The 27034-nt window shown below is 42.0% G+C and overlaps 1 protein-coding gene across 2 annotated transcripts in view; it reads left to right on the forward strand.

The window, feature by feature from the left end:
• The window catches only part of DCC (DCC netrin 1 receptor), a 1071808-nt gene that overhangs the window by 936689 nt on the left and 108085 nt on the right, over nt 1–27034 (forward strand). For both annotated transcript variants that reach the window (XM_036244835.1, XM_036244836.1), the window contains 2 exons: nt 18400–18495; nt 24715–24947. In XM_036244835.1, coding sequence (XP_036100728.1) covers nt 18400–18495; nt 24715–24947 — 329 coding nt within the window. The remainder of the gene's footprint in view (nt 1–18399; nt 18496–24714; nt 24948–27034) is intronic.

Here is a 27034-nt window from a genome sequence, read left to right on the forward strand (position 1 = left end):
CTGTGTGCTCCCGGTGAGCCACCATACCTCTGCGTCAATGTCCAGAAGCAAATCAGAAACTGAACGCAATCTCGCGTTCATCTCCGTCTACCTTTTTTGTAAGGTGGTGAGGCCTCTGTTTTTCCGCAAGAGACAGAAATAAAACTTGGATGGAATACAATGAGTTTGCACAGAGGCTTTTTTTCCCTAAAAGCAAAGCATATTTACAGCAAAGAAATCAAATTCTTTTCTAAAGAATGTATACAGAGCCAGGAATTATACCCACAAGAATAAAAGCAAGTGATTTATCTTTATGGTAATGTAATTCACAAGGTTTACACACCAATTAGTCATTTCCAGGCAGAAATCAGACAACACTATAAAAATACTGAGCAAAACTGTGCTTATGGAGAGGTTATAGGATTGGGGCAGAAACGTGATGATCTTCTTTTTATACTTGACCCTATCGCTACCATTGTCCTTTAGTAATAGGTTACCTCCTGATCATGAGTAGCAATTCAGTTCTCAAGTTTGGTCTATTTGCTCCAGTCTCTTGTATTATGAGCACACTATCTTTTATTATCTGAACTTGCAGTAAAACAATAGAGCTGTTATTCTGACAGCTGAGGGCTGTGTGTTTAATGCCTATGGAATCCAAAAGCACGGACCATACATTGTCCAATGGAACACATTTGAAGAATTTTGATAATGAGTAGGGAAAGTTTCCACCCCTCTCTTGGCAATGACAGGGTCAAAGTGTCCGTTGTTTCTCTTGTCCCTTTATTTGGCTGAGTGGAGGGGAAGTGATTTGAGCTCCAAACGCCAGTGCGCACATCACAGTGATTTTTCTGTGGTTGGTCAAGTAGCCTTGAGCGTGTGTGCCCTGGTTTTTCCGTTCTGTCACAGGAGCATAATGTGTACTGACCTTGGGAAGAGCATGTGTGGAGGAGGAAGGAGACCCTGTTAGTGTTGTGGAGGATGAAGTTATTTTTGAAACAAGTACCATGTAACTTTAGGAAACAAAATCTGGAATTGGCTATTACTATAAACATTTACAACTTTATTTATGTGAAGACTATAGTTTTATTGTCTGTGAACTGTATTTATGGTAGACTTCGAGGAGAAAGACAAAGGGAAAACTGATATTGTCAGTGCTCAATAAAACAAGCAGATATCAATGCTTGTGCTCTCTCTGGTAAACACTCAGGAAACTCACCTAATATGTGCATTACAAATAATCGAAGGCATGCGCAGTCCATACTAATGGTAATACATGACTTATTGAGCACTTACTATGTGCTGAGCTCTATGGATTTTATACGAAATTTCTCATTTGATCCTCATAATCATCCTAAAAGGAGATGCTCTAATTGTTGCCATGTCACACAGGAGTTGACAAGCTAGATAAAGTTAAACTGAGGCTAAGAAGCTTAAATGACTTGTACCAAAGCTCTTCTCAAGTGACAGCACCAGGACTCAAACTGCTTGGCTCAAAAGCATTTCTTAACCTCTGTGCTGTATCACAACGGGTTAAGTACCCTGCACAAGCTCTCTGGTAGAAGTCAAGTACACGCGTTGGCAATTATGTAACAAATGGAGCCAATCCCTCTGAAACTCTAGAGTAATTTTCTGAAATCTAAGTTATTTCTCCACAGCCATTTAGTACCTGAAGAATTCTTTAGGGATTTCTTGTTTGTTTTTCACTAAAACTTTAGAAGTTTGAAAGTCTACTTTTTTCCAACTTTCCTTTATGTGTGTGCGTGTCTCTGTGTGTCTCTCTCTCATTCACACACATGCATGCGCACACTCACATACACACACCATGAGATCTCTTTATGCTTCTTTGGCCAAGCTCGCATATGTGTTTTCCCTTTCAACTAAAGTTCCCCATCTCCGTTATGCAGAGTTGCCTGTAATATAGAGAGGATGTCTGTGATTTACATTCAAGTCGAATTATGTATTGAATTGAATAATGATGACTCTTACAATAACTTCTGCGTAGAACAATTTGTGTTCTCTAAAAATAGGTTACCCCTATATCTAAGCGTAGCCCTCCAATGCTTTGCCTGGTTTCCCTGAAAGTCAGTGAGCAGAGTAGGTCTAGTTATTATTATCAAAGTGATATATATTAGAGGTGCAAAAATAATAAATAATTTTTCAAGATCTTTAACATTATAATAATAACAAAATAGAATTACTTGGATAAGTCTGTTTGGATAACTAGATAGAGTTATTGGAGCATTAGTGTGTTTGGAGTTTAACTCTGTAAATCAACAACTCAGTCAACATCTATCAAGTGCCAAAGAAAGAAACAATATTGTCAATTACAGCTGAATAGAAAGAACACTAGGCTTAGAATCATAGACCTAACTTTGAATCTGACCCTTCTCTTTATTTTCTTGGAGACCACTGACAAATAATAGTCTCTCCGAGCCTCGATTTCTACATCACCAAATTAGAGATAAAATTACAGATATTTTGAGGTTATTAGGGAGATTAAAGATGGAAACTATATAAAATCACCTAGCAAATATCCTTATAAACTTTTTGCTTCTTATTTCATAATTAAAGAGAAATCATCCCTGTTCTCTCGTGAATACATAGCTGCGGGCTTGGCTGGAAATGTAATTTTTATTTTGCCAAGACAGTGGAGCATCAGGTTTTCATGGATTTTCTTACTGAGGAAGAAGGGAGAACGGATAGAGCGAGAACACTGTATAGTCAGGGTTTTCCGGAGAAACAGAACCAACAGGAGATCCATGTGTACAAGCGAGAGACCTGGGAGAGCTAGCGGGTAATTCAGTCCATGGCCACATGCCTGAGAATCAGGGAGCTGATGGCATAAATCCCAGTTCAAGGGCAGGAGATGGTGAAATGAAATTCCCAACCCATGCACTAGGGCAGGAAAAAAAGGGTGAGTTTCTCTTTCCTCTACCTTTTGTCCATCCAGGCCTTCAAAGGAACGGGTAATGCCCACTCATACCGGAGAGGGTACTCTGCTTCAGTCCACCCGTTCAAACCAGTGTCTTCCAGAAAGACCCTCGGAGACACACCTAGAAATAATGTTTAACCTGGCAACCCTGTGGCCTGTCAAGTGGACACATAAAATTTACCATCACCAACACTAAGGGTTTCTCCTACTGTATCTGCCATGTTACAAAATGCAAAGTGACTTGGAGAACTCCAGAATCCCAGCTGCTCTGAAACATTTCCACGTAAATAACGTAAAAGTAAATGGAGATGGTGATTTGAGGGGAAACATTTTTATAACTGTTGCGGTTATTTCTTACCCCCTTTTCCACATGTAAATGCAAATAATGTCATAGCATCTCCATTTTTCCAGATTTGTCACTCACTAACTTAATTTCACCCGCACATTGTTTATGTATTGAAAATGTACGTGTTAGACAGTTTTGAACTCTTCTACAGCTTCTCCCACGAGCACACAAACACTCCAGACACGCACTCACTATTACGTTCCTTATGTCGGTAGGAATGTGTCCTGTGTTAAATATGCAGCAAGCTCTCTGTGAAGTCTACCTTCACGGATGGAGAAAAACCAGCCAGCTTTTCATTTCCAGAGTGAGCATCAGTACTCGAACCTTTGGACGAGAGGCCACGGTGTCCGTTACCAGAGTGAGTGGTTTTGGAAAGAATCGGTTCAGAAATCATTATAGCTGATGGGTAAAGGGTGAGACCAGGAATATGCGAGCATCCTAGTCTTGAGTATTTGTTAAAACATCCGTTGATCGGGTGTGATCCTTACTGTCTATAACCATAAGCAAACAAACACAGCACACTGGGATGAGTCTTCTCGTTAGAACCGTTCATTTGCGAATCCGCCACCCACAGAGTCCCCTGACATCAGAAGGGCCGAGAGAACAGTGACTGAGTGCTCAGGAAAGAGGTGACACCAACAGGAGCATCTTTCACATCCCACGAAAAAAATTCAACGAAGGCACCGACGGGACGGCCGTTGTTACAGATTCTCTGCTCTGGTTTACAGAGGAAGAGCTTCTCTCGAGCAGGTGACTTGTGTTGATCACAGAACTTTCTTGCAGGAAAATCTCTTGGGAGAAAACTTCAACTAGATATGGGTGGAATCCTGACTCCACCAGCTCTGAGCTGTTTGACCCGGGCAAAGATATCGCATCTTTTTCAATGTCTTTTTTTTTTCTTTCTTTTTCTTTTACCTTTAATTCTCTTCATTCAGCTAGGCATTCTATGCTTTCGACAGAAAATATTTTAAGTTTTTACTACATGCCAGAAATGATAGTAAGGCACTGGGAACGAAAAACAATAAGTAAAAAGAAACGGCACGTGCCCCCAGTGCGCATACGGACGCGCGTGTCTCCTGGGTTATGCATTAAAGGAGAGAGCAGGCAAAAATAATTATCACTGTTCTGAAACATCCCAATAGTCATCTCATTCTTTTTTGGAAAAACTTCCCGTGGATTGTCTCTTCTGCTTCCCTTCAAAGGCAGAGGCTGTAGTAATAGATCCATTTACTTGATTTTAGCAAGACACATGGCCACCCAGTGAAAGGTACCTTTTGCACGTGACTTTCTTTACAATTGTGCGTGGCTGTGTGGCTAAGATCTGGCCAATGCACTTAAGTAAACGTGGCAGTGCCATTCGTGGGCGTTGCCACTCACGGAATGCATGAGAACACGTGGAAATTCAGGGCCCTTCCCCCTCTCACAGGCTGGGAGGTGACATTGAAATAGACTCAGAGATGAAAGGCACCGCTGGGCAAAGCCAGATGACCAGCACTGGACTGGTCCCTTGTAAACTGTCACTTTAATGTAATTTAAACTGCACTGTTTTGGTGTTTCTTTACTATAGCAGCTTGTTCTGTATCCTAATTGATACAATATATTTGTGATAAATACAGTTCAAACCATATCCATTGTCTTGAATCCTAGAAAGGACATCATTTGTTAACATTCATCACTGAAGAATATTTTTTGATTCACCTTTTAAACGAGTTCTGTATTATTTAACTATCTCTCTAGTTGTGCTTACCTACTTCACTATTTTTACTTTGTGTTAAATTGCCTTACAATAATTACAGTGCATGGAAAATTGCTTATACTCACAAAGGAAAAAACCGTCTTAGTCTTTGTTCATAGCCCTCTATTTCAAGCAATGCCCAATACAATAAAATTCTTCAGCAGAACAATACTAGAGCATTGTTGCTTCGGATTCTTGCTGTACCCCTCCTCCCTGACCACCCCCACACGCAAATAGATAAGCTGCTATTATTTACCTTTTCTCTTTACTTTCAATCTTCCAGCAGAATTTTGCAAACAGGACAGCTATAATACTGTCCAGATCAATTTAAAGCAATCATGTACAAAGTTGTGCATTAAAACCCAAATATATGCCAACAATGTTATAATTCCATACATTATTTTGCTGGGATGGAGCTTATTTTGCTTCTTATTTCACTGACTTCCTGATCTGGACTGATTTTTTTTTTTTACTTCTCCTATACATCCACTGACTATTACGGTCAATGTTGACATTTTGTTGATTCTGGCTCAGCTCATTTCAGTCCATTTGATTTTGTTTAATTGTCTCTGCTCCCTATTCTCCCTCCTGACCCAAGACAACCTGAGTTGGTAACTAAAATACTAGTTGATTTTCTTGAGAACTTAGGTCAGAAACTATATTTGTTTATGAGCTAATGACCTAATGCTATATTCCTAGTACCATTTATCATTGGTAGTTATTTTTACCAGGTCTTTATTCTTACCTAACTATTCCAACTTAATTTCTTCATATTTTATTAAATTATGGATTAAAAATGACTTCGATTTTCACCTTAGAATTATCATTATTTTATTATCTTCCCATTATTAACAAAGTTATTTTCCATCTAGAAATATTTTTTTGAGTTCAGGTTATATTGAAAGGAGCAAGAAATTCAAATTTTAGAGCACAGAATTGAAAACCACGAGTACCTGAAGTCTTATCAGTTGAGGCAATCTTATTGCTATGAGGATAGAAGTTAATATTTGTATAAGAAATTGAATCAGATACAAGGCGAATGCTTTATTTTTAACTTCAATGGCAATATATGTATTCAACTTATAAAATTATACTTCGGCCCAGGCTATAGAATCGTAGCAGATTTTGTAGTGAGTTGTTTCACGTTTGAAGAGAACAATAGCGCAGGAGCCCTCCCACGGAATCTACTCCGTCTGCCCTTGGCAATGTCCACAACACTTCAGTAGCTATGGCAACACCGTGGGCGAGAAAGGTAAACAGAGCTTCCGGATAGGTGTGCTGTCGCCTGGAGGCCACCTTCCAAGTGTGGCTATTTAAACGTAAATATTTAAAATTAAATAAAATGAGAAAAAAAGCAGTTCCTCAGCCATACTACTCACCTTTTCAGAGCCCTGCTCAGTAGCAGAGATATGGAGCATTTGCATCATCCCAGAAAGTGCAGGAGACACAGGTTTTATAATACTTGGTGGGTTACCTTGAATGGGACTCAGTCTGAAGATCAGAGGAGAGCAGAAACACAGTACATAGAGAAGCGACAGCTATGAGTGTAAGTAAATACACGCATATATGCACGCGGGCTGATGTCACCGAGTGTTTGAGTAGCCTCTGTTTAACATATGGGGCAATTAATGGTCAGCATGAAGGTTACAGGCATTGCCCAGGTGAAGAGTGAAGACAGGAACCTGAGTGAATACAGAAGCCGATAGATTGATCCCGAGACTTTGATATACACACATGTACACACATGCACAGGCACACACACACACAAACACACACATACAGTCTCAGGCACTCATTGAGTGAAAAGGCAAAATCAAAGTGTGAAGTAAGAGTCACCATGACACATGCTCGGAGACCATGGTATTCGGAGACAACGAAGTGGTACTTATAGGATGTTGATCCTCGTTACTCAGAAGTAAATTCCCTTCGGCTCTGCGTGAAGCGAGGCGTGGTGGAGACCCAGCATCGTTGGTGTCCTGTGTCCGAGTTCTACTCGCCCACGTAAAGGGCATGAAAAGCAGCCGGGCCTTTGCCACACTGTCTTCCTCAGTCGTTATGCTGCAGTGAGGGGGGTGGGCCTGCGGAAGGGACAGACTTGGCTTTGATTTGAGCAGTCCACTCTGTGAGCCCGGGGCCAACAGCAAGCCCCCCCTTTCTCTGCTCTGGGCGGGACATTAGCGAACCCACTTGTGAGGGTGCCCGTGAAGATCAACACGGCCGCCTTGGTACCTGGCGCAGCGAGGGCCTGTGAACAAGGATTCCAGTCATTGTCCTGTCTCCTCCCCGCATTACTCTGTATTCTACCCATCTCCTTCCTCTCCTGTCCTGTCTCCTCCCGCATTACTCTGAATTCTACTCATCTCCTTCCTCTCCTGTCCTGTCTCCTCCCCGCATCACTCTGAATTCTACTCATCTCCTTCCTCTCCTGTCATGTCTCCTCCCCGCATCACTCTGAATTCTACTCATCTCCTTCCTCTCCTGTCCTGTCTCCTCCCCGCATCACTCTGAATTCTACTCATCTCCTTCCTCTCCTGTCCTGTCTCCTCCCCGCATTACTCTGAATTCTACTCATCTCCTTCCTCTCCTGTCCCGTCTCCTCCCTGCATTACTCCGAATTCTACTCATCTCCTTCCTCTCCTGTCCTGTCTCCTCCCCGCATCACTCTGAATTCTACTCATCTCCTTCCTCTCCTGTCCTGTCTCCTCCCCGCATCACTCTGAATTCTACTCATCTCCTTCCTCTCCTGTCCTGTCTCCTCCCCGCATCACTCTGAATTCTACTCATCTCCTTCCTCTCCTGTCCTGTCTCCTCCCCGCATTACTCTGAATTCTACTCATCTCCTTCCTCTCCTGTCCCGTCTCCTCCCTGCATTACTCTGTATTCTACTCATCTCCTTCCTCTCCTGTCATGTCTCCTCCCCGCATTACTCTGTATTCTACTCATCTCCTTCCTCTCCTGTCCTGTCTCCTCCCGCATTACTCTGTATTCTACTCATCTCTTTCCTCTCCTGTCCTGTTTCCTGGTCTACCCCCTGTTCCGCCCCCTCTCCCAGAAACCCACAGAAATGAATGGAGGGGGGTTCGGGAATGAGCCCAGGAGCTAAAGAAAAGGAGAAGGAGGTAAGACAGGAAGGGATGGCAATCCTTTGTAAAAGCGAAGCACATGCTTCCTCTCTTAGTTCCTCACCAAAGCATTTTATTTTATTTAGTTTGTTTGTTTAATTTTATCTTTTTATGCTAGGGAGTCAGCCTGACTGGCTTTTTAAACCAAAGTAATGATTTGTTTGCTTGAATTAACTAAGTGAACAGTATTTGTGTTTCTCATTAATTGAGCCCTTAGGCCGTCATACAATATTTCCACCTTATCTTTTATTTAATTCATTTTTTTCCTTGAGAACAGTGAACAAGAAAAGGAAAAGCTCTGTGTTTGCTTGTATTGTCTCTGGTACTTTCCTGCCTTAAAGCTTTGCTGGGAAATCCTTCCAGGCTCCCGCCTGCGGGGGTCCACACTCAGAGCATTGGCCCAGTCTTTTCCCTGACCCTGAGGACGCTCTGCCCACGCCCAGCGCTGCTCTGCAGAACGGTCCAGAGGAAACCCCAAATCACCTAGTCCTGGCCCTGCAGAGGAGCAAACCTGACACATGGGAGACACTCAGCTCTTCTGTGTCTTCTCTGGCTGAGATCGTTACACCTGGACCTCAGTGCCTTCACTTCAAAAATGGGCATGGTCATTCTTGTCCTATGTACTTTGTAACGTCCTTGAAATAATTAATGAAAAATCTCACGATCAAACTCAAAACCTAGGAATAATTCTTGATATTTTCCTCTCCCCATTGTCCTTCCAAGCAGAACTACAGATTGTTTTATTCACACCCATTCTTTGCTCTCCATTTGTACGATACCACCCAGTCCAGGCCCTTGGGATCTTTGCTTGGACAATTGCAACAATCTCCGTCTGTGGTACACCCATGTTCAGCATCTTTTCCATCTTTCCTGGACTGCATGGCTCTGAGGAATTCATTTCCCTAAAAGCACAATCTGAAACTTGTTTCAAACGTTCTTCAACTCACCATCTCTTATTCAGTAAAAGGCAAGTAGTACAGAGGGTGACGGCAGAACCTTGGGAGTTAGAATTCTCCCACTTACCTTTAAGAGGGTGATCGTCTTTCATCCATTCAACAAGTATGGACTGAGTATTGGCTGTACGCCAGACACTGGATTAAGGTAGGAATTAGATTAAATAGGGGGCCCTGCCTGATTGGCTTACAAAAGTGGGGAACCTTTTTTCTGCCAAGAGCCATATGGATATTTATAACATTATTCACAGGCCATACAAAATTATCTGCTTAAAAATTAGCCTGCTATACTTGGTCAGGCTAATTTGGTGAGGCGTGTGATGTTAGCTGGTATTGATTTCTCTGGCCTGATATAACCCATGGACCAGACGTTTTTCATCCCTGAAGTGTCCGCCTTTGGACCGAAGGGTCATAGGTTCAATTCCTGGTCAAGGGCACATAACTGGGTGGCAGATGCAATCCCCGGCCTAAGCAGGGTAATGTGGGAGGCAACTGATCGATGTGTCTCTCTCTCACTGATGTTTCTCCCTCCCTCCCTCCCTTCCATTCTATCTAAAAATTAATGGAGCCCTGGCCAGTTTGGCTCAGCGGTTAGAGCGTCGGCCTGCGGTCCGGAGAGACCCGGGTTCGGTTCCCGCTAAGGGCACGTACTTCGGTTGCAGTTTGTCCCCGGCCCTGGTTGGTCGTGCGGGTGGCAGCCACTCGATGTATCCCTTCACGTCGATGTTTCTCTCTCTCTCTCCCTTCCTCTCTCTCCCTCCCACTCTATCTGTACAAAAAAATGGAAAAAATATCCTTGGGTGAGGATTAAAAAAAATAAAATAAAATAAAATAAAAATTAATGGAAATATATCCTCAAATGAGAATTAACAAAAATAAAAATAAAGTAGGGGAAGTGAGGTTGTTAACCAAGGGCCAAATTAGGCATTCAACAAGTGTTACTCCTGCAACTAGGAGAAGGAAGAAGAGGAGGAGGAGGAAGAGGAGAAGAAGAGGAGAAGGAGGAAGAGGAGGAGGTGAAACTGTTAAGTTCTCCAAGTTCTGATCCTAACCTACATGATGCTCCAGCTACTCTGAGCTGCTCACTTGCATTTGCTTATTCTACTCTTTCTCCTCTACCTTTCTTTATCAAAAGATTCAGGAAAACTGACATCTTCTCCACAAAGCCTCTCTGACTTCAGAACATTTTGCTCGAGTATATTTGTTTTTAATTGCAAAACAGCTTCTATATTGAAAGATTCATCAAGGCAAGTAAGGCTTTTTAAAAGATTCTTACATACCCTAGAAAACTTATGTCTTGTATACAGAAGATCTTTAACAATAATGGGATTCATTTTGTAAGGAACCTATAAATATCAAAATATGCAGTATGGAGTCAAGAAATCTGAGTTCTTTGTTCAGATTGTTAGGGGCTTGCCATTTAACATTTGCTAAGTGATTTATCCTTGCTGGTCTCATGCATTCATCGATTCAACAAAGTTTGTTAAGCACTTTCTATCTGCCAAACACTGAAATATTTCTTGTAAAGTTTATTTTATTTTTACCTGATTTCTACCTTGGTAGATTAAAGAAACATTTACCTTAGTTCTTTTTGGGCTCAAATACTTTCTCACCCAGACTAACTGAGTATCTAGTACCTGATTAATGAACAAGTCATTTTGTAAATCTGACCATTATTTGGACAGTGTTCCTAGAAAAAACACAAAGTGCTGCCCTGGCCAATTTGGCTGAGCGGTTAGAGCATCAGCCTGCAGTCTGGAGAGACTTGGGTTCGGTTCCCGCTAAGGGCATGTACCTTGGTTGCAGTTTGTCCCCGGCCCTGGTTGGGGTTGTGCGGGAGGCAGCCACTTGAAGTGTCCCTTTCACGTTGATGCCACTTGAAGTGTCCCTTTCACGTTGATGTTTAGCCACTTGAAGTGTCCCTTTCACGTTGATGTTTCTCTCTCTCTCTCTCTCTCTCTCTCTCTCTCTCTCTCTCTCTCCCACTCTATCTGAACAAAAAATTGAAAAATATCCTCGGATTTGGATTTTAAAAAAATAAAAAAAAGCACTAATTAGATTAGCTGCTAATTGAATTTGCAAAAGAGTATATGTAATGGGGTACAATTGAATACTGTATCTTTTACATACTTTGCATAGTTCTCAAATACGAATTGCTCATTGATTTAAGAGATCAATGCAGTCAGCTGGATTTGCTATCCACCCATTGCACTCAATGAAATGATTTGGACCCAGCGGGGTCAAAGGTGTCCAGTACCATTTACCATCTGACCAATCCTGTGGCCTGCAGTTTGTGCATGTGGTAGCCCAGGTTCGCCAAGCAGGCGTCTGCTTTGGGAAATTCCTCTAACGGACACATTGGCAGAGCTAGTACAGAGGGCAAAAGATGCAGGGACATGGAGACCAGGCCCTGACAAGCACTCGGCGAAGTACATGCATAGTCTGTAATGAACAAAGGACTCTGGGCTGTCAATCTGGCATGTGCCAGTGGCATTTAATTCATATAAAATATTAATTAAAAATAATGATGTTCTTCTCACTGGATTTTGTTACCCGGCACAGCGTCTTGGTCTAGCCCCAGAGAAGTTATCTGCAGGTCCCTTGATTCAGTCCCCGCCCCAGAAAAACCTCATTCATTGCACTGTCTTCAAGCAAGTCTCAACAGAAGCTCTTAGAATAATGGGCCTCTCACTTACCAGGTCTCTGGGGAAGGAGAACTAAAAATTCTCCCTATTACTCATTCCTTGTCGGTACAGCCCTATAATCAATAAGTGTGCATTTATTCCTATTTTCTCCCCCATAGTCTCAAAGAAGAAACTGACCAGAAACCGTCTATTTTGGATGCTCAAAGAATTATTAAGTATTTCTTTAGCCTCTTTTATCCCAATCCAATGTATTCTATGAGGAAGGCTAACCAAATGATGATGAAAATCTGATCAATAATTTGAAAGCTGTGGAATTTCTCAGAATATCTATAATTAAAAATAATGCCCATGGATATCCTCCAAAAATCAAGTTATTTCAGTATGTTTCATTCACAATGCATGAAAATAAGAAAATGCTGCTGTATTTTATTTTTCAGAGATAATTGATATATTTTTAAGGTTATGTATCTGCAACATTTTAGCAAATCCAAAAATTAAATTTAGTGTTATAATCGTTATTAAGTATATTTCTTAATGATGGGGCCTGACCATAATTAATGATTAATTCATTTGGAATTTATTATGGTAATATTAAATATGTTTAGCTCATTTGATTCTTCTATAGAGGGAGCAATTTTAGGCAATTCTTTTGTGATTTACTGTTTTTAAAGTTGAAGAGCTCTGAGCATGTGCAGGAAAATAGCTCCACATTGCTCTCTAGTGGTGTGATAGTAAATGACACCCTTCTTTTGTATGGGGAGAAAACCCTCGTTCCCATTCTCACATGATTTTCCCCCTCAATACACACTCAAATGCCATAACTCCATCACAATAGAAAGGGGGATAAGAGCAATACAGACCTTCGTCCACCATTAACCAATAACCGACTAATATTTTTACTGTTGTCGTTCAGGCTGATTCAGTATTGGATCAAGCTTTATTGATCTTATTCTTATTCTTTAAAAGATTCTATAAAAGATCTTATTCTTTCTCAGTGGATCAAATGCAGTTTGACAAAAGCACTATACTGAGGCCAGAGAGATCCCCAAAGCATGGAGAGTATGAAGGGCATAAATAAAAGCTCCTTGAGAAAGCTGCCAAAGGGCTTATGGAGTTGTCCTGTTATTTCCTAGGTAGCTCTGTGTTCCTTTAGAAAGAAGTGAACTCGCCTAAACCTAAAATGACATACTGAGAACAGGAAAATACTGGGCCAGAAGGTCTCCAAGACCCCCAGCACTTTATGATATTCTCTTACCAATGACAACTCCAGTGCAAATCTGCTTACCTTTCCTGAGGCTAAGCCATTAGCAATTTTTATTTAAATTTAAAGTTAGTCTCCCCTAAGGTGTACACAGCAGAGTTGTGTACACAGAGGTGATATCCCATTGTGGCTTGTGGAACTTAGCAATTAGTGCAATTCATTAACGCAACAGCTAGGAAAGGGTAAAACGTCCCATCTTTGCTAGGGCCCCGGTACCGTGGAAGAAGCTGCCATTACTCAGCCGACTGGAGACTTGATGGGTTTCAGTATTAGCGAGAGTCAGTATCGAAATGACCATTGCCTCATGTTTACTGTGGGCGAGGGGTTGAGAAATGACGACTGCTGCCCGGGAGCCAGACAGCAGGTGGATGAGGGGCACATGCTGGAATTCCAGCGGAGACAAAATTCAAACCAGGAAAATGAGAATGAACCAGTTAAGGTACCTTTTCCCCCCTTTTAAATGAGAAATAATGTGTATTCCAAAAGACCAAAGCCAATAGTGCAGAAATGCTAGAGAGGCCTTTGTAGAGTATGTTGTCTAAAGAGGAAAACACTGGGCAGCTAGGAGGAGGGGACAGAGGTGAAGAGATGAACTCAGTGCTTCGTGGACCATGTTGACCGCCTTCACCTGTTAACTGAACAGGAAGCTCAGAGCTTCTGATCAAGTCGGACATTCGTCATTCTGAATTCCAACCTGCCCAGGAGGGTTCAACATAAAACAGTCATAATCACTTTGCACTAATTAGATCTGCTTCACATTCATCCTCCTGACCACAAAGTATAGTTTCTAATTTGTTGCTGTTGATCTTATGGTTGACATCTTATGGTAAGGAAATGTAGACTTTTTTCCTACTTTGTGCATGAATATGTATGTATGTATTTGCATCTAGTTGTGTTTGCAGGGATCTGAGGTCACAGACTAGTAGCCATGGGCCTAGATTTAGTCCAGAAATAGAGAATATATATTTGCTTTGCAAGCATAGGTTTACTTTGTTTATTTGAATTATTTGCCAACATTTGAAAATTTGGTGATTTCACATAAAAATCTGGATTTCCAGAAAATCTGACAACACAGACTGCCTTCCGTCCACATGCTAATGACGTCTTGGAATGGAGAGGTGGCTGTATTCCTTAGATGAGTTACTGTCTAGCATCCTCTCTGTCCTATTGGATCATACACTGTTCAAATCTCAATCTCTCTCTCTCTCTCTCTCTCTCTGTCTCTCTCCCCCCCTTCCTCCTTCCCTTCCTCTCTTGCACTTAAAAAAAAAATTAAAACTCTAACTCCTAAGCACGTGAGTTTTGAATTTCTGAACTCTCTCTCTTACTCCCTTGAGAAAGAAATATATAGAAAAATGAAAAATATATAGTATATGTATAATAGATGAAACCAAATACAATTTGACACACAAGAAGGCAATTTTATTTGGCTTGAACCAAATGTCAACATTTTGCATTATAGTTGTATAAATGAAGCCCATGTTTGAAATCAGAAGTCTCTTTACTCCAATAACTATAAAGGATATTTTTTCCTAGTAGAAAAGTACCTTGCTGACCTCCCTAAGTGTATTTTGAGCATTTCCCGTCTTTAGTCCTGTTGGGAGATACATAATGTCTAGATGTTTCTACTTTATCTTAGCAATCGTGAAAGTTTAATGCCTAGATTCATTTGCTCATTGGGGCTGCAAAATAGCTGTATTTGAATTCTGTCGTTGGTTTTGACTTGGTAGTTGAAATGATATTGTAAGGAGATGTTTTCTCTCTTATGCAGCTGTTTGCACAGTGATAGAGTGTATTTAAGAAAGACACAACAAATATTGTATTTTTGCCTGGTCTTTAAGATAATAATTTGGTCCTCTGTCAACCTCAGAAATGACCAACTCTTATTATTTTAAAGAATATCTTTATGGAATTGCTGGGTCATGAGACAGTTCCATCTTAACTGTTTGAAGGAGGCTCCGCGATGTCCCCACAGCGGCTGCGCCGGTCTGCATCCCACCAGGAGCGCACCAGGCTCCCCTCTCCTCCACCTCTTCGCCCGCACTTGTTCTTTGTTGATTTACTGATGAGAGTCACTCTGACAGTTATGAAGTGGTATCTCATTGTGGTTTTAATTTGCATTTCTCTGATCATTGGTGACAAAAGGCTTAAGCAAAAATAAAAACAAAAAACTGGTAGACAACAATATGGTGATTACCAGGAAAAGGGATTGGGGGGAAGGGGAAGAGGGTAAAGGGATAAATGGGACAGAAAGCGACTTGACCTTGGGTGGTGAACACACACTACAATATACGGATGGTGTATTATAGACTGTACACTTGAAATCTATATAATTTTTTTCTTCATTGATTTTAGAGGGAGAGAGAGAGAAAAACATCGATGAGAGAGAACATCGATTGGCTGCCTCTTGCATACCCCCCCCCCCCCACCGGGGATTTGGCCCACAACCTGGGCGTGTGCCCTGACCAGGAACCTGCAACCTCTTGGTGTATGAATCAACATTCAATCACTGAGCTGCACCGACCGGCTGAAACCTATATACTTTTATTAACCAATGTCACCCCAATAAATTGAATAAAAATTAAAAAGATATATCTTTCTGGGTTCAAGCCCCAGGGGGACCACCCAGTTGTATTAAAATAAATGTAACAAAAAATATATATATCTTTATGAATTTATGCATTTGTTGGGTTTCAATTCATTGTGACTCTTTTCTTTAAGGAAGCTCAGATTGTCCTCATCTTTGGGCTGTGGGAGCCTCTTCAGGTTGATTTCGGAGTCCGTTTGCCATGAGCCTGTTAGTGTGGTGGTTTCCTTTCTGTCTGATTTGCTGTGATGTTTCAGGCTCTTTGATTCCAGCCTGAGTCACCTCAGACCAGAATCAACCTGTTCAACAAACACTTATTTCTTGCAACAGGAAGTATTTTTTCAAAATTCAAGTCTGGATACTGGGGATGCTTTCTATTATTGAGCCAATGTTCCTAGATTCTTCAGTGGACAGAGCTAAAACTGAGATAAAATACCATTTGAGTTTAAACTGGTTTTTCTGATTAAATTTTTGAAACACAATTCTTTACTTAACTTTTCCTGTTTATATCTTATGTTCTTTTGTCCACATCAAGAACCTGGTTATCAAGGACACAGAGGATGATAGAATTAGAATTTTTTATGGTTATACATTTGCTTTATCCCATATTACGTTAGTCTCAGAATGATAACAATAATAGTATCACCATAAATAATAATTATTGAAACAGTTTTGCATTTGCTGTCCCTGTTGTCCCTTTATTTTGTCTGTGGTTGTAATGTATCTTCAAAATCAGAATATGTGGCCCTGCAAAATAAAAATCTCTTCCTTTCAACCCTCACTTAGTCCTAGTTCATTACATGTATTGTTCACCAGTTAGCTCAATTTCTCCCCTGGTCATTTCAAATGTCTAAAACTCATTTTCTAGTGCTTTTCGGGATCAAGGGAACAATATCCCTGATTACTTGCAAGTTGGCAACAGTCTGGGTGTGACCTTTATATTTAAATGTTTGATGACTATAGAATCCTTGAATCATATATATATAAGGTAAATCATATATTTACCTTAATGTCTCAAATAAATTATTTCAGTTTCTTCTGACATAGTATTGCTGTCAAAAAGTCTGATTGTTAGAGAATGCCCCCTTTATATGCCATGTATTCTTTCTGTCCTGATGCCTAAAAGATTTCTTTAAGTAAACAAAAGCTTCCTGTTATGGTTTTTAGTATTTGTTCTGTTCTGTTTCTTTGGTCTTCTTCTTCAGTGACAACTATTACGCCACTCGTGTGTTAGATCTTCCTTCTCTAGTAACTGTCACTTTCTCCTGAATTCTTTTTAACTCTTTTTTAATTTTGGGGTTTTTTTTTGTTTTGTTGTTTTGTTTTCTCCATGTGTTATTTATTTGATCATCTAGATACCCTCTATTTGTAAAATTATTTTTTCATTTAGATATAATTCTTGAGATATGCCAGTTCATTTCTGAGTTTTTTGTTTTTGTTTTTGTTTTTGTGATTCTAGGTTGATCTTGCAGATTTGGCATTTTATTATTTTTTAATATTGTTTAGCTAATTTTGAAATAGTAAATTGCAGGTTTGATCTATTTTTTGTTTGTTTGGGTATGTTTTTATCCTGGGTGGGGAGGGGTACTTGTCTACAGGAATGATACTGTCCTAATTTTATCTTGTAAGAAATGTAACCTTGCCCTGGCCGGTTTGGTTCAACGGTTAGAGCGTCCGCCTGCGGTCCGGAGAGACCCGGGTTCAGTTCCCGCTAAGGGCACGTACCTCGGTTGCAGTTTGTCCCCGGCCCTGGTTGGTCGTGAGGGTGGCAGCCACTCGATGTGTCCCTTTCACGATGTTTTCCTCTCTCTCTCTTCCTCTCTCTCCCTCCCACTCTATCTGTACAAAAAATGGAAAAGTGTCCTCGGGTGAGGATAAAAAAAAAAAAGAAATGTAACCTTAACAGATTTTTGTTGCTTTCTTTCAAGTGATCTGTTTCCTGGCACCCCCAGGGGTTCACAGAGCATTTCCAGACCCGCACAGTTCCTCTCTGTTGTTTTACTGAGACCGGGGCTCACCTCAGCACTGTAGCCTGTGGGTCAAATCTGGCCCAGGTCCTGTTTTGTTTGGGTCCCACTGAACTGAGAACGGTCTTCATGTATGTGAAGTATTGTAAACAAACAAAACAAACACAAATATGTGACAGAGGCACAGTGGTCCACAACGCTGAACTATTTACTGTCTTCGCCCTTTACAGAAAAGTTGGCTAACCCCTGATACACACTAAAAATTATGCATATTTTTCCCTAAGTTTTATGATGATTCCTTGTTCCTACTTTATCTGGATTTTCTCTTCCCTTCATTTCTAGTACTTCTGTCCTGCTCAAATTTTTAGTCTTCCCAGTTGTTTGCTCTCAGAGCCTGGAAAGTAGACTTTGAGGTTCATTTCGTGAATCATATTTATTGCCCTCCAACTGGTCTGCTGCACTTTCGAAAGCATTTACCTGTTGGTGATTTTGAATTATCATGTTGTCAGTTTTGATGCGTCCCTCCGATTTCTCTCACACAGAAGCTGATAGCATGCCGGTCCCGCCGAGGTTGTTGATTGGTTGTACCCACCTGTGTTTGGGGTTTGAGAGGAGACCTTAGCACCTGGTTCGGTTGAAAATGATCAAATACTTTTGCGTTTCTATCTAGCCGTTCAATTTCTTTCTGTGTGAAGATTCAGGAAGCTCGAAAAAGTATATTACCACCATCACCACCTTCTCCCCAGAATCAAACTCACTCATTTTTACGCCACAATTCACTCACTAGGTTATATTACATTTGAATTACCCCGAGTATTTCAGTACATTAAATAAATCAACATGTTCATATTCTTTCTGTTTTTTCCCTCCAGAGTCAAGTTCCCATTATGTGATCTCCCTAAAAGCTTTCAATAACGCAGGAGAAGGTGTTCCTCTCTATGAAAGTGCTACCACCAGATCTGTAACAGGTAAGTGAATCCTGTTGCGACAAGTAGTGTTAGCGTCATGGAGGGGGGGAGGAACAAAAGCAAAATGAAACACAAAAAAATTGTAGGTAGTCGTGTTCTGAGCCTTACGTGTGTATATGCATGCACAAACTTCATTACTTCTTTGGTTGTCAAATTGAAGTAAGAAATGCTGTCTACCAATTAATACATGGACTTAGAGAAAGAACTGTCCTCTCTCGTCTCCAAGTACCTCCACATTTCAGTGCCCGGACTTCACTCCTCGTTGTCCTGAACAGTTTGTCCCCAGTCAATGCAATTTTGGCAACAGTGTCTCTGCACAAATGCTGACAATGCCTGAAGGGACACTTGCTTCTCTGTAGAGGGTCCTTCAAGCTAATATGACAAGGGTGACCTGCGATCCTGGATGGATTGGACTGGGCCGAGTCATACAGTAGCTGCTTCTGGAGCTGGGCTACAGGTCACCCAGAAGTGTCCAGGGCCTCTGGACATTCAAAGAATCGGCTACTTCCAGGACTTGTTACCTTAGGAAGTCCTGTGTGAGCTGGACTGTCAGGGCCGCACACGAGAGCTGGAAATCAGCTCAGAAGACCGAGAAAAGGATGTGACATCCAAGCCTCTCATGGAGACTATTTTAAGCAAAGCTGTTTTGTTTAAAACAATAATAATAATAGAATAAGTGACACCCTGTGGGTCTGTTTTGAGACTCTGGAAAGTCAAATGACCAACCCCGATAGTCTTATGTCTGAAATCTGAATGTGGAACTCAAGATTTTCATCTCTTTGATGAATACTTTGACCCCAACCCCTTTCAAAATCCACAACCCTCAGCTCTCAGATAACTTATCACCTATTTTTATGTTAATGAGAATAAAGGATCTGAGGGCAGGATTTGAAGCAAGCACCAGAGGACATGGAGGATTACTGAGAGCCTGAGAGTGAAGTCCTAACACGTGTGTAGGAATAAATGGTCATGAAATGAATAGTAGAATCCTGTGACTTCTGCTGCTGCCTAAATTTATGTGAACTTTACAGTTTGTTTTCCAAACTCACAAGCTCTATTCAGGCTATTTGGAGAACACACAGTGGTGTGGATTCACAGTTGTTACACGGTCTTCTCCAGAACATAACATCACTTTGCTCATTCAGATTTTTTAATAAGACAGTTTTTATTCCAGAGTCGCCAGGACTTTTTGGCCATTGGTTTGAAGGTCTATGTTCTGTGATATGAAAATTTGAGGAATAGTCAATATATGTAGTTATCTGTGGATAAGTATATATCTTTCATTGTGTTATCAGAGAGGCTCAGGACTCCATAAAAGTGTAAATAAGTATTTTTGAATTAGATAAATTCATAGATAAACATGAACAAATGGCATTACTTGCAATTTGAGGGATGCATTCTGGAACTGACTCCAAAAACACTCAACAAGTCATGAAATACATTCTATGCTAAAATTCAGAAATAGTGGGATTGAGTTATTAGCATTTCTTGAAATAGAATGACTAATTTCCTAAACGTTACTGTTAAATGTATTAGCCCTAAATATAGAGATGAGGCCGTAGACGCCAGTTCAGTGTCAGATTCAAGGTGGTGAACATGCTGGCGGTGCCTGGGATCCCCGCTCCCCCTCATTCCTGAGTCTGCGCGCAGCTGGGTTCTGAGAGGTGGCGGCCGCTTCGCAGGCACCTGTGCTGCCCGCAATGTTCGTGTCCTGAGTCCTCTCCTTCCCGCTGCGGGAAAGGGCCGGTCGCTGCTCATTGGTGGGACGGAGCTGGTGACCGGGCCACGCACATTGACACCATGGCTGGTCTTTGAAAACCCTTGCATTGTATTTGACTTTATTTTTTACCGAAACGAAAGCCCACAAAGAAGAGTCACTTAGTAACCAAAGAGGAAATAAAATGCGGAGCGGCAGGGAGTGGTAACGGGGGTCCTGGAGTGGGACCTGCAGAGACGAGGTCCCCGGCTCAGGGGTGAGCCCCCCGCTTCGCTGAGCTCGGCGGCCAGAACCTCGCTCGGCAGCGGCATTTCCAGCGGCTGAAGCCCCGGCGATCCGTGCGACAGTGGTGGCTGTTCATTCCTGATAGAACTAACCCCGAAGCCTCTGAGAAAGCAATGCTACCAAGAGCTGGATTTTGAGTGAGGAATCTTCCTACTGAAGAAGTCAGGAGGGGTCGAAGAGGAGTGAATAAAAACCCAGCCCTTTCCAGGGGAGCCCACACTCGTCCCGTGGCCGACTTACTGAGTTTCCACGTGTCGCGGAGGATAAAGGACAAATCGGAGTCAGAGGTTCAGGTTCCGGGACAAACTCCCAGGAACCGTGTCTCGATGCCGCCCGGGTGCGCTCCGTCTGGGCCTCTGCGGAGCCTTCCCACCAGCGGGCTGGGAGGAGGGAAAGGACCAACCCGGAGCACAGAAAGGCTTCAGGGCAGAGTCAGGGGGGCTCTGGTGTTTCCCACACGCGTGTGCACGGATGTGCCTGCCCTGGAGCCCGTCCCGTGCTGAACGCTGCAGTGTGAGAGCCGAGGACAGTGTCACCAGGTCCGATGGGTGGGTAGAATTTCACCTTCGCTGTAAAGACTTTCATTATCGTCACGAGGACAAGATGTTTTGAGCCTGGAGAAGGGAAGAGGGCAGGGAAATGATGAGGTGTGTTTGGATTTGCTTATTCTCAACTGTTTCATCAATGTCTCTATGAAGTACAATCCAGATATAAAATTGCGTTATTTTTTTTAAAGCTCTTTTAGAATATAAATATATTGACTGAAAATTTCATGGGCTCTGACCAAAGCATCTATTAGGAATTGAGTAGGTCTCTCTTTTTAGCAGAAAGTTTGAGGCTATATTTTGTCTTTTTTAAAATTTATTTTTTATTCTTTTGAATATAACCACTGAAAATCAGTGGCATGTTAAGCATCCAGGAATATTTTATAAACTGAAAAGAGGTTGTTTGGCAACAAAAGGATGTTTTTAATTCAATGACTCAGTTTCTGTTCTGAGAGGAAAAGAAAATTTGCAATATATTTAGCATATATAAATTTACAGAAGCACTCGCTCTGTGCTGGAATACCCCAGAGGAGGACGGTGCCCCCCGTGCGCTAGAGTTCCCCATGGGACAGTGCCCCCCATGGGCGCTAGAGTTCCCCATGGGACGGTGCCCCCCGGGCACTAGAGTACCCCATGGGACGGTGCCCCCCCGTGCGCTAGAGTGCCCCATGGGACGGTGCCCCCCGTGCGCTAGAGTACCCCATGGGACGGTGCCCCCCCGTGTGCTAGAGTGCCCCATGGGACGGTGCCCCCCGTGCGCTAGAGTACCCCATGGGACGGTGCCCCCTCGTGTGCTAGAGTGCCCCATGGGACGGTGCGCTAGAGTGCCCCATGGGACGGTGCCCCCCGGGCGCTCGAGTACCCCATGGGACGGTGCCCCCCGTGCGCTAGAGTGCCCCATGGGACGGTGCCCCCCGTGCGCTAGAGTGCCCCATGGGACGGTGCCCCCCGTGCACTAGAGTGCCCCATGGGACGGTGCCCCCCGGGCGCTAGAGTGCCCCATGGGACGGTGGCCCCCGGGCGCTAGAGTACCCCATGGGACGGTGCCCCCCGTGCGCTAGAGTGCCCCATGGGACGGTGCCCCCCCGTGCGCTAGAGTGCCCCATGGGACGGTGCCCCCCGGGCGCTAGAGTACCCCATGGGACGGTGCCCCCCGGGCGCTAGAGTACCCCATGGGACGGTGCCCCCCGTGCGCTAGAGTACCCCACTTTGTTGGAAACACTCTACATCTGTTTTGTCCAGTGTGGAAGGCGCCAAGCTCCTGTGACCACGAAGCACCTGCAATTGGCTAGTGCAACAGAAGTGAATTTTAACTTTTAATTAATGTTGATCAATTTAGATTTAAGTTTGTCTGTAACTAGTCGCTAACTGTGCTAAACAAGGCAGCTGTAAAGGAGGTGACAAGTAGAGTGGCAAACCAGGCTCGGAAAAGAATCCCCTACATGGTCAAGAAACATTTGTGCAAGGGTAGAAACTTGGAATTGTGTAAGTCTACGGATAGGTGCCATCCAACAGGGCCACCTGGAGTCTGAGGGATGCACTCTGAACCGGGCATGAAGAAGCTCAACAGGTCAGGAAAAGACAGGCTCTTCAAACATGCAGAAGTGGCGGGATTTATCATTACCACTTCTTGAAATAGAATCACTCCTTTTCAAAACCTTATGTAGGGTCCCTGCGAAAGGCTACAAAGTTAATGTAGGTTTAACAACAAAATTTGATTAAGCGAAGAAACAACAAATAGGGTAAGTCTTAGCATAGGTCCGTCAAAAGGAGTTTGTCATTTAGGGCAGTCCACCCACGTGTATGACATCCTTCTTGGAAGTCAGCCAGGAGCAGGGGCGGGTGAGGCGGGCAGCACTGTGGTGTGGCAGCACCTTCCGCCCGAGCTGACTCACTGCACTGCTCCTGGAGGCCACGCCATCTTCGGCTCCCTCTTCATCGGTTCATGAGTCCATTGGCTTTAAGGGAGCCCCGAAAAAAAGAGGTCAAGGGAAATATAGAAAGCCTGGGCTCTGTCATTAAATTTTTTTTTTTTATATCCTCACCCGAGGACATTTTTCCATTTTTTGTTCAGATAGAGTGGGAGGGAGAGAGAGGAAGAGAGAGAGAGAGAAACATCGACGTGAAGGGACACATCAAGTGGCTGCCACCCGCACGACCCGCCAGGGCGGGGGACAAACTGTAACCGAGGTGCATGCCCTTAGCGGGAACCGAACCCGGGTCTCTCTGGACCGCAGGCTGACGCTCTAACTGCTGAGCCAAACTGGCCAGGGCTCTGTCATTAAATTTTAAATACATATTTTTCTTTCTCTCTCTCTTTTTTCCTTTTGTTGTTTTTGTTTTCGGGTTTTATATTTTGCCCCAAAGTCCACCGCCCAGTAAACTACTAAGTAATTCATTAGAAAACAGAATGATGAGTAGAGGCTACACATGTGAAATGCAGTGGACACGGTGACCCTCAAAACCAGCCAGTAGCCACCACCCTTGGAACGAGGCTGTTTAGAAACGAACTGTGTGTGTGCACTGCTCCCGACAGATACCCTACACTCTGCCAGGTCTCCCCGGATGGCGTCAGATGCCCAGCCTGAGAGCGCATCCTGTGTTTTATTAGTTAGTGAGCATACACTCTGCATGATTTAAAGATAAAATATTTAAAATTTAAATGTTTTAGGTATAAAATAAAAGGCTCAAAATTGGACTCTTATTCAGCTACAAAATAAGTTCCTCTGATTCTGATATACCCAGCCTAAAAATGAGTATGAGCTTTTTCTAGAGAATTTTATAAAACCATACACATCATTATGCAGAATCTGATAATACTATTGATCAAGATAAGTGTGTACCTCCGTGCATGCGTGGTAGTTCATTCTGTCTCCCCACCCAATAATACAGAGTCTTTCCATGGAACTTAAAATTTTAAAACAAGGACTGTTGAAGGCAGAAATGCCTTAAAATTCTAGATGCTTGGTTGACCGTATGAGACTACGGGTGAAATGGACACTTCCACACTTTCTCTAATGATTTCCATCTGAGAAAACCTGCTACACCAAGTGCTATCTGCTTTTGTGCAATCATAGCCACAGAGAGATTGTTGGAGACCTCAGGGCCCTTTGGTCTTATTTCTTGCTTGAACAGTATTTATGCAGATATAAGCTAAACAATGATAAAAAATTAGAAAAACAAAATTAAGTTAAAAAAGAAGAAAACAAACAAATGAATAGCAACAACATCAAACCAGGTACCAGATAGGCTTGTATTTCCTTTGCAGGAGGAAATAAACCAGGCTCTCCTTTTTATCTTGTTATTTTAAGTTATCTGTATAGTTGAAAATCTGATAACTTTCCATACGAGATCTTTGAAGAAGTAATGTGCAACATTTCAAGAAATGGACTTTGTAAATGTAAAACTAAGAATGGCAGCCAAATTGATAAAACCACTCCAAGGAAATGAGGAAATTATAGAAAGTAGTTATTTTTGTAGTATAGCAATACTGTTTCCTATGAGTTTTCCGATGGAATTAATTGTATTTTTTTCTGTTCTTCTCATGTTCCCTTTCATCATTATTGCCATGCATTTAACTCATTGTGATGTGTTACCACTGATATTTATTTTTTTAACTCTTTTATTTATCTATTTATTTGTTTGTTTCATTTGGTGGGTTTTTAAACCCAGATCCCACTGACCCAGTTGATTATTATCCTTTGCTTGATGATTTCCCCACCTCGGTCCCAGATGTCTCCACCCCCATGCTCCCACCAGTAGGTGTACAGGCTGTGGCTCTTACCCACGATGCCGTGAGGGTCAGCTGGGCAGACAACTCTGTCCCTAAGAACCAAAAAACGTCGGAAGTGCGACTGTACACTGTCCGGTGGAGAACCAGCTTTTCTGCAAATGCAAAATACAAGGTGAAGTTCTAATTGATAGTATGGAATTTTCAATGAACTGTCATTTGTTTAATCCATTGTTTTATATGCTTCCTGACTGTCATGAGTCATTTTGCTGCTGTGTCACTAAATGGAAAAACAAAGCATTTTAATAACTGAGGCGCTAAAATTAGCGCAGGAATGATTGTGTCTTAGGAAACAATTCTAAGGCAAGGTAGAAAAATATCAAGAGATACGAAATGGGATTTGAATTCCGCCAGATGCTGGGTTTATAGGAATAATTTGACGTAAATAATATTGTACAAAGCAATGTTATTTTCCTTTGAAAATAGCAGGGCTCCACATTAATTTTCTGGATGGATTTTGGTGTCTTGTTTTCATATGGAATCTGGATTGACACCAAAGGCAACCCTATTAATGTTACAGAGTATCTATTTTATGGTGTTTCTGACTGGGGATGCATACTGCAAGATTTTTATAACATCCTTGAAGCACTCTAAGCCATTAGCATCTCCTTCCTCTAATTAGCCTTGAAACACCCTCATGTGATAAAGAAAATTCACAATGTACACCCCCTTTAACTACTATGAATTAAACACCGCCCTAATTCCTGCCTTATCACTCAGTCATCTCACAAACCCCCCAAGAGCTCTTTTGAGACACATAGTGGAGGCATTGTCCTTCATAATTTTAAATCCCTATCAGCCAGACACAGGAATTCTAACAAATTATTATATACCGGGACAATTTTTTTACCACCTAAGCCTGCCATAATGTTAGTATATACACAACAATGTTAGTATGTAGACCACAATGTTAGTATATACAAACAGTACACAAGTACAGATAAAAATGAGATCAACAGGTGATTATCCAGCACCTACTATGTCCCTAGAACTGTGCAGTTAAACATGGTTTAGCTGTTGTTACTTAACATATTATTTTTAATTTTAGAATGAGTAATACACTCAGCTCCATAGATAAACTCCAGAGAATTCATAAGCTATTCAAGTGAGATAATATGCTAAAACACATTTAAAGTATAAAGCTCACATGATGGTGATGTGGGATGAATAGGGTAGCTTTGAAAACGAGAGAATAAATGCTACCCAACAACCAAGTAAACAATAACTCAACTTCGGCACTCTCCTTATATCCCCCCTTACCGCTCTACTAAGGTGCTCTCAGGGAGCATTTGGATCTCCTGATACCTTATCCAATGTTCTTTCCACCAAACTGCCATCTTGTTTAATCCAGCCTCAGGCCAGTGGTGATTAGGGGGATGAAAATATCCTTTGGGAACTTCTGATTGTGATGAAAACCCTGGAGAAAAAGCAAAATCCCACCTTTTTTTCACGTAGCTCAATTTGCTTCTAGTCTCTTTTAACTTTTAATTGGCATAAAATTCACATTTTATCATAAATCAGTTTTTAGTTGAAACAATTTTTTTTAAATTTTCCCTTTATTGATTTTAGAGAGAGAGGAAGTGAGAGGGAGAGAGAGAGAGGAACATCCATGAGCGAGAACATCAATTGGCCGCCTCCTGCATGTTCCCCACTGGGGATCGGGCCCACAACCTGGGCATATGCCCCGACCAAGAATCAAACTGGTGACCTCTTGGTTCATGGGTCGATGCTCAACCACTGAGCCACACTGGCAAGATGAAACCATTTTTTTTTTTTTTTTAAAGCCTTCTTTGGTACTGCAACCCTGCTAGGTCAGGTATTGGAAAAACTCTCCAGGAAAACGCAAATAGTATCATTGATATAAGATATTGTTGCAAGCTTCCGATCAATCTCCTTATAGTATTAGATTTAAGACTCAACAGAGCTCTAGAGATAACATTATCAGATAAGACAACCAATAAAACATATGAGAGCATTTTTTAAAATCTCTTTATATACTATTGCCCAACTCTAAGTTTACTTTAAAATGACTACTTTAAAATTTTTATTATTATAATTGCTATGCTTTGTTACATTTATTTCACAAAAAGGCCGTGGGTACTTTACCAGTATGTAAAATGTTCTGAAGGACAGTGTTGTTCTCCGCAGAATAGTTTGAGTTCCAAAATTCCTTGAGGTGAATGATCTCAGTTGAGTAGATAC

Source organism: Molossus molossus, unplaced genomic scaffold, assembly GCF_014108415.1.
Source record: "Molossus molossus isolate mMolMol1 unplaced genomic scaffold, mMolMol1.p scaffold_m16_p_6, whole genome shotgun sequence".
Classification (NCBI taxonomy): Eukaryota; Metazoa; Chordata; class Mammalia; order Chiroptera; family Molossidae; genus Molossus; species Molossus molossus.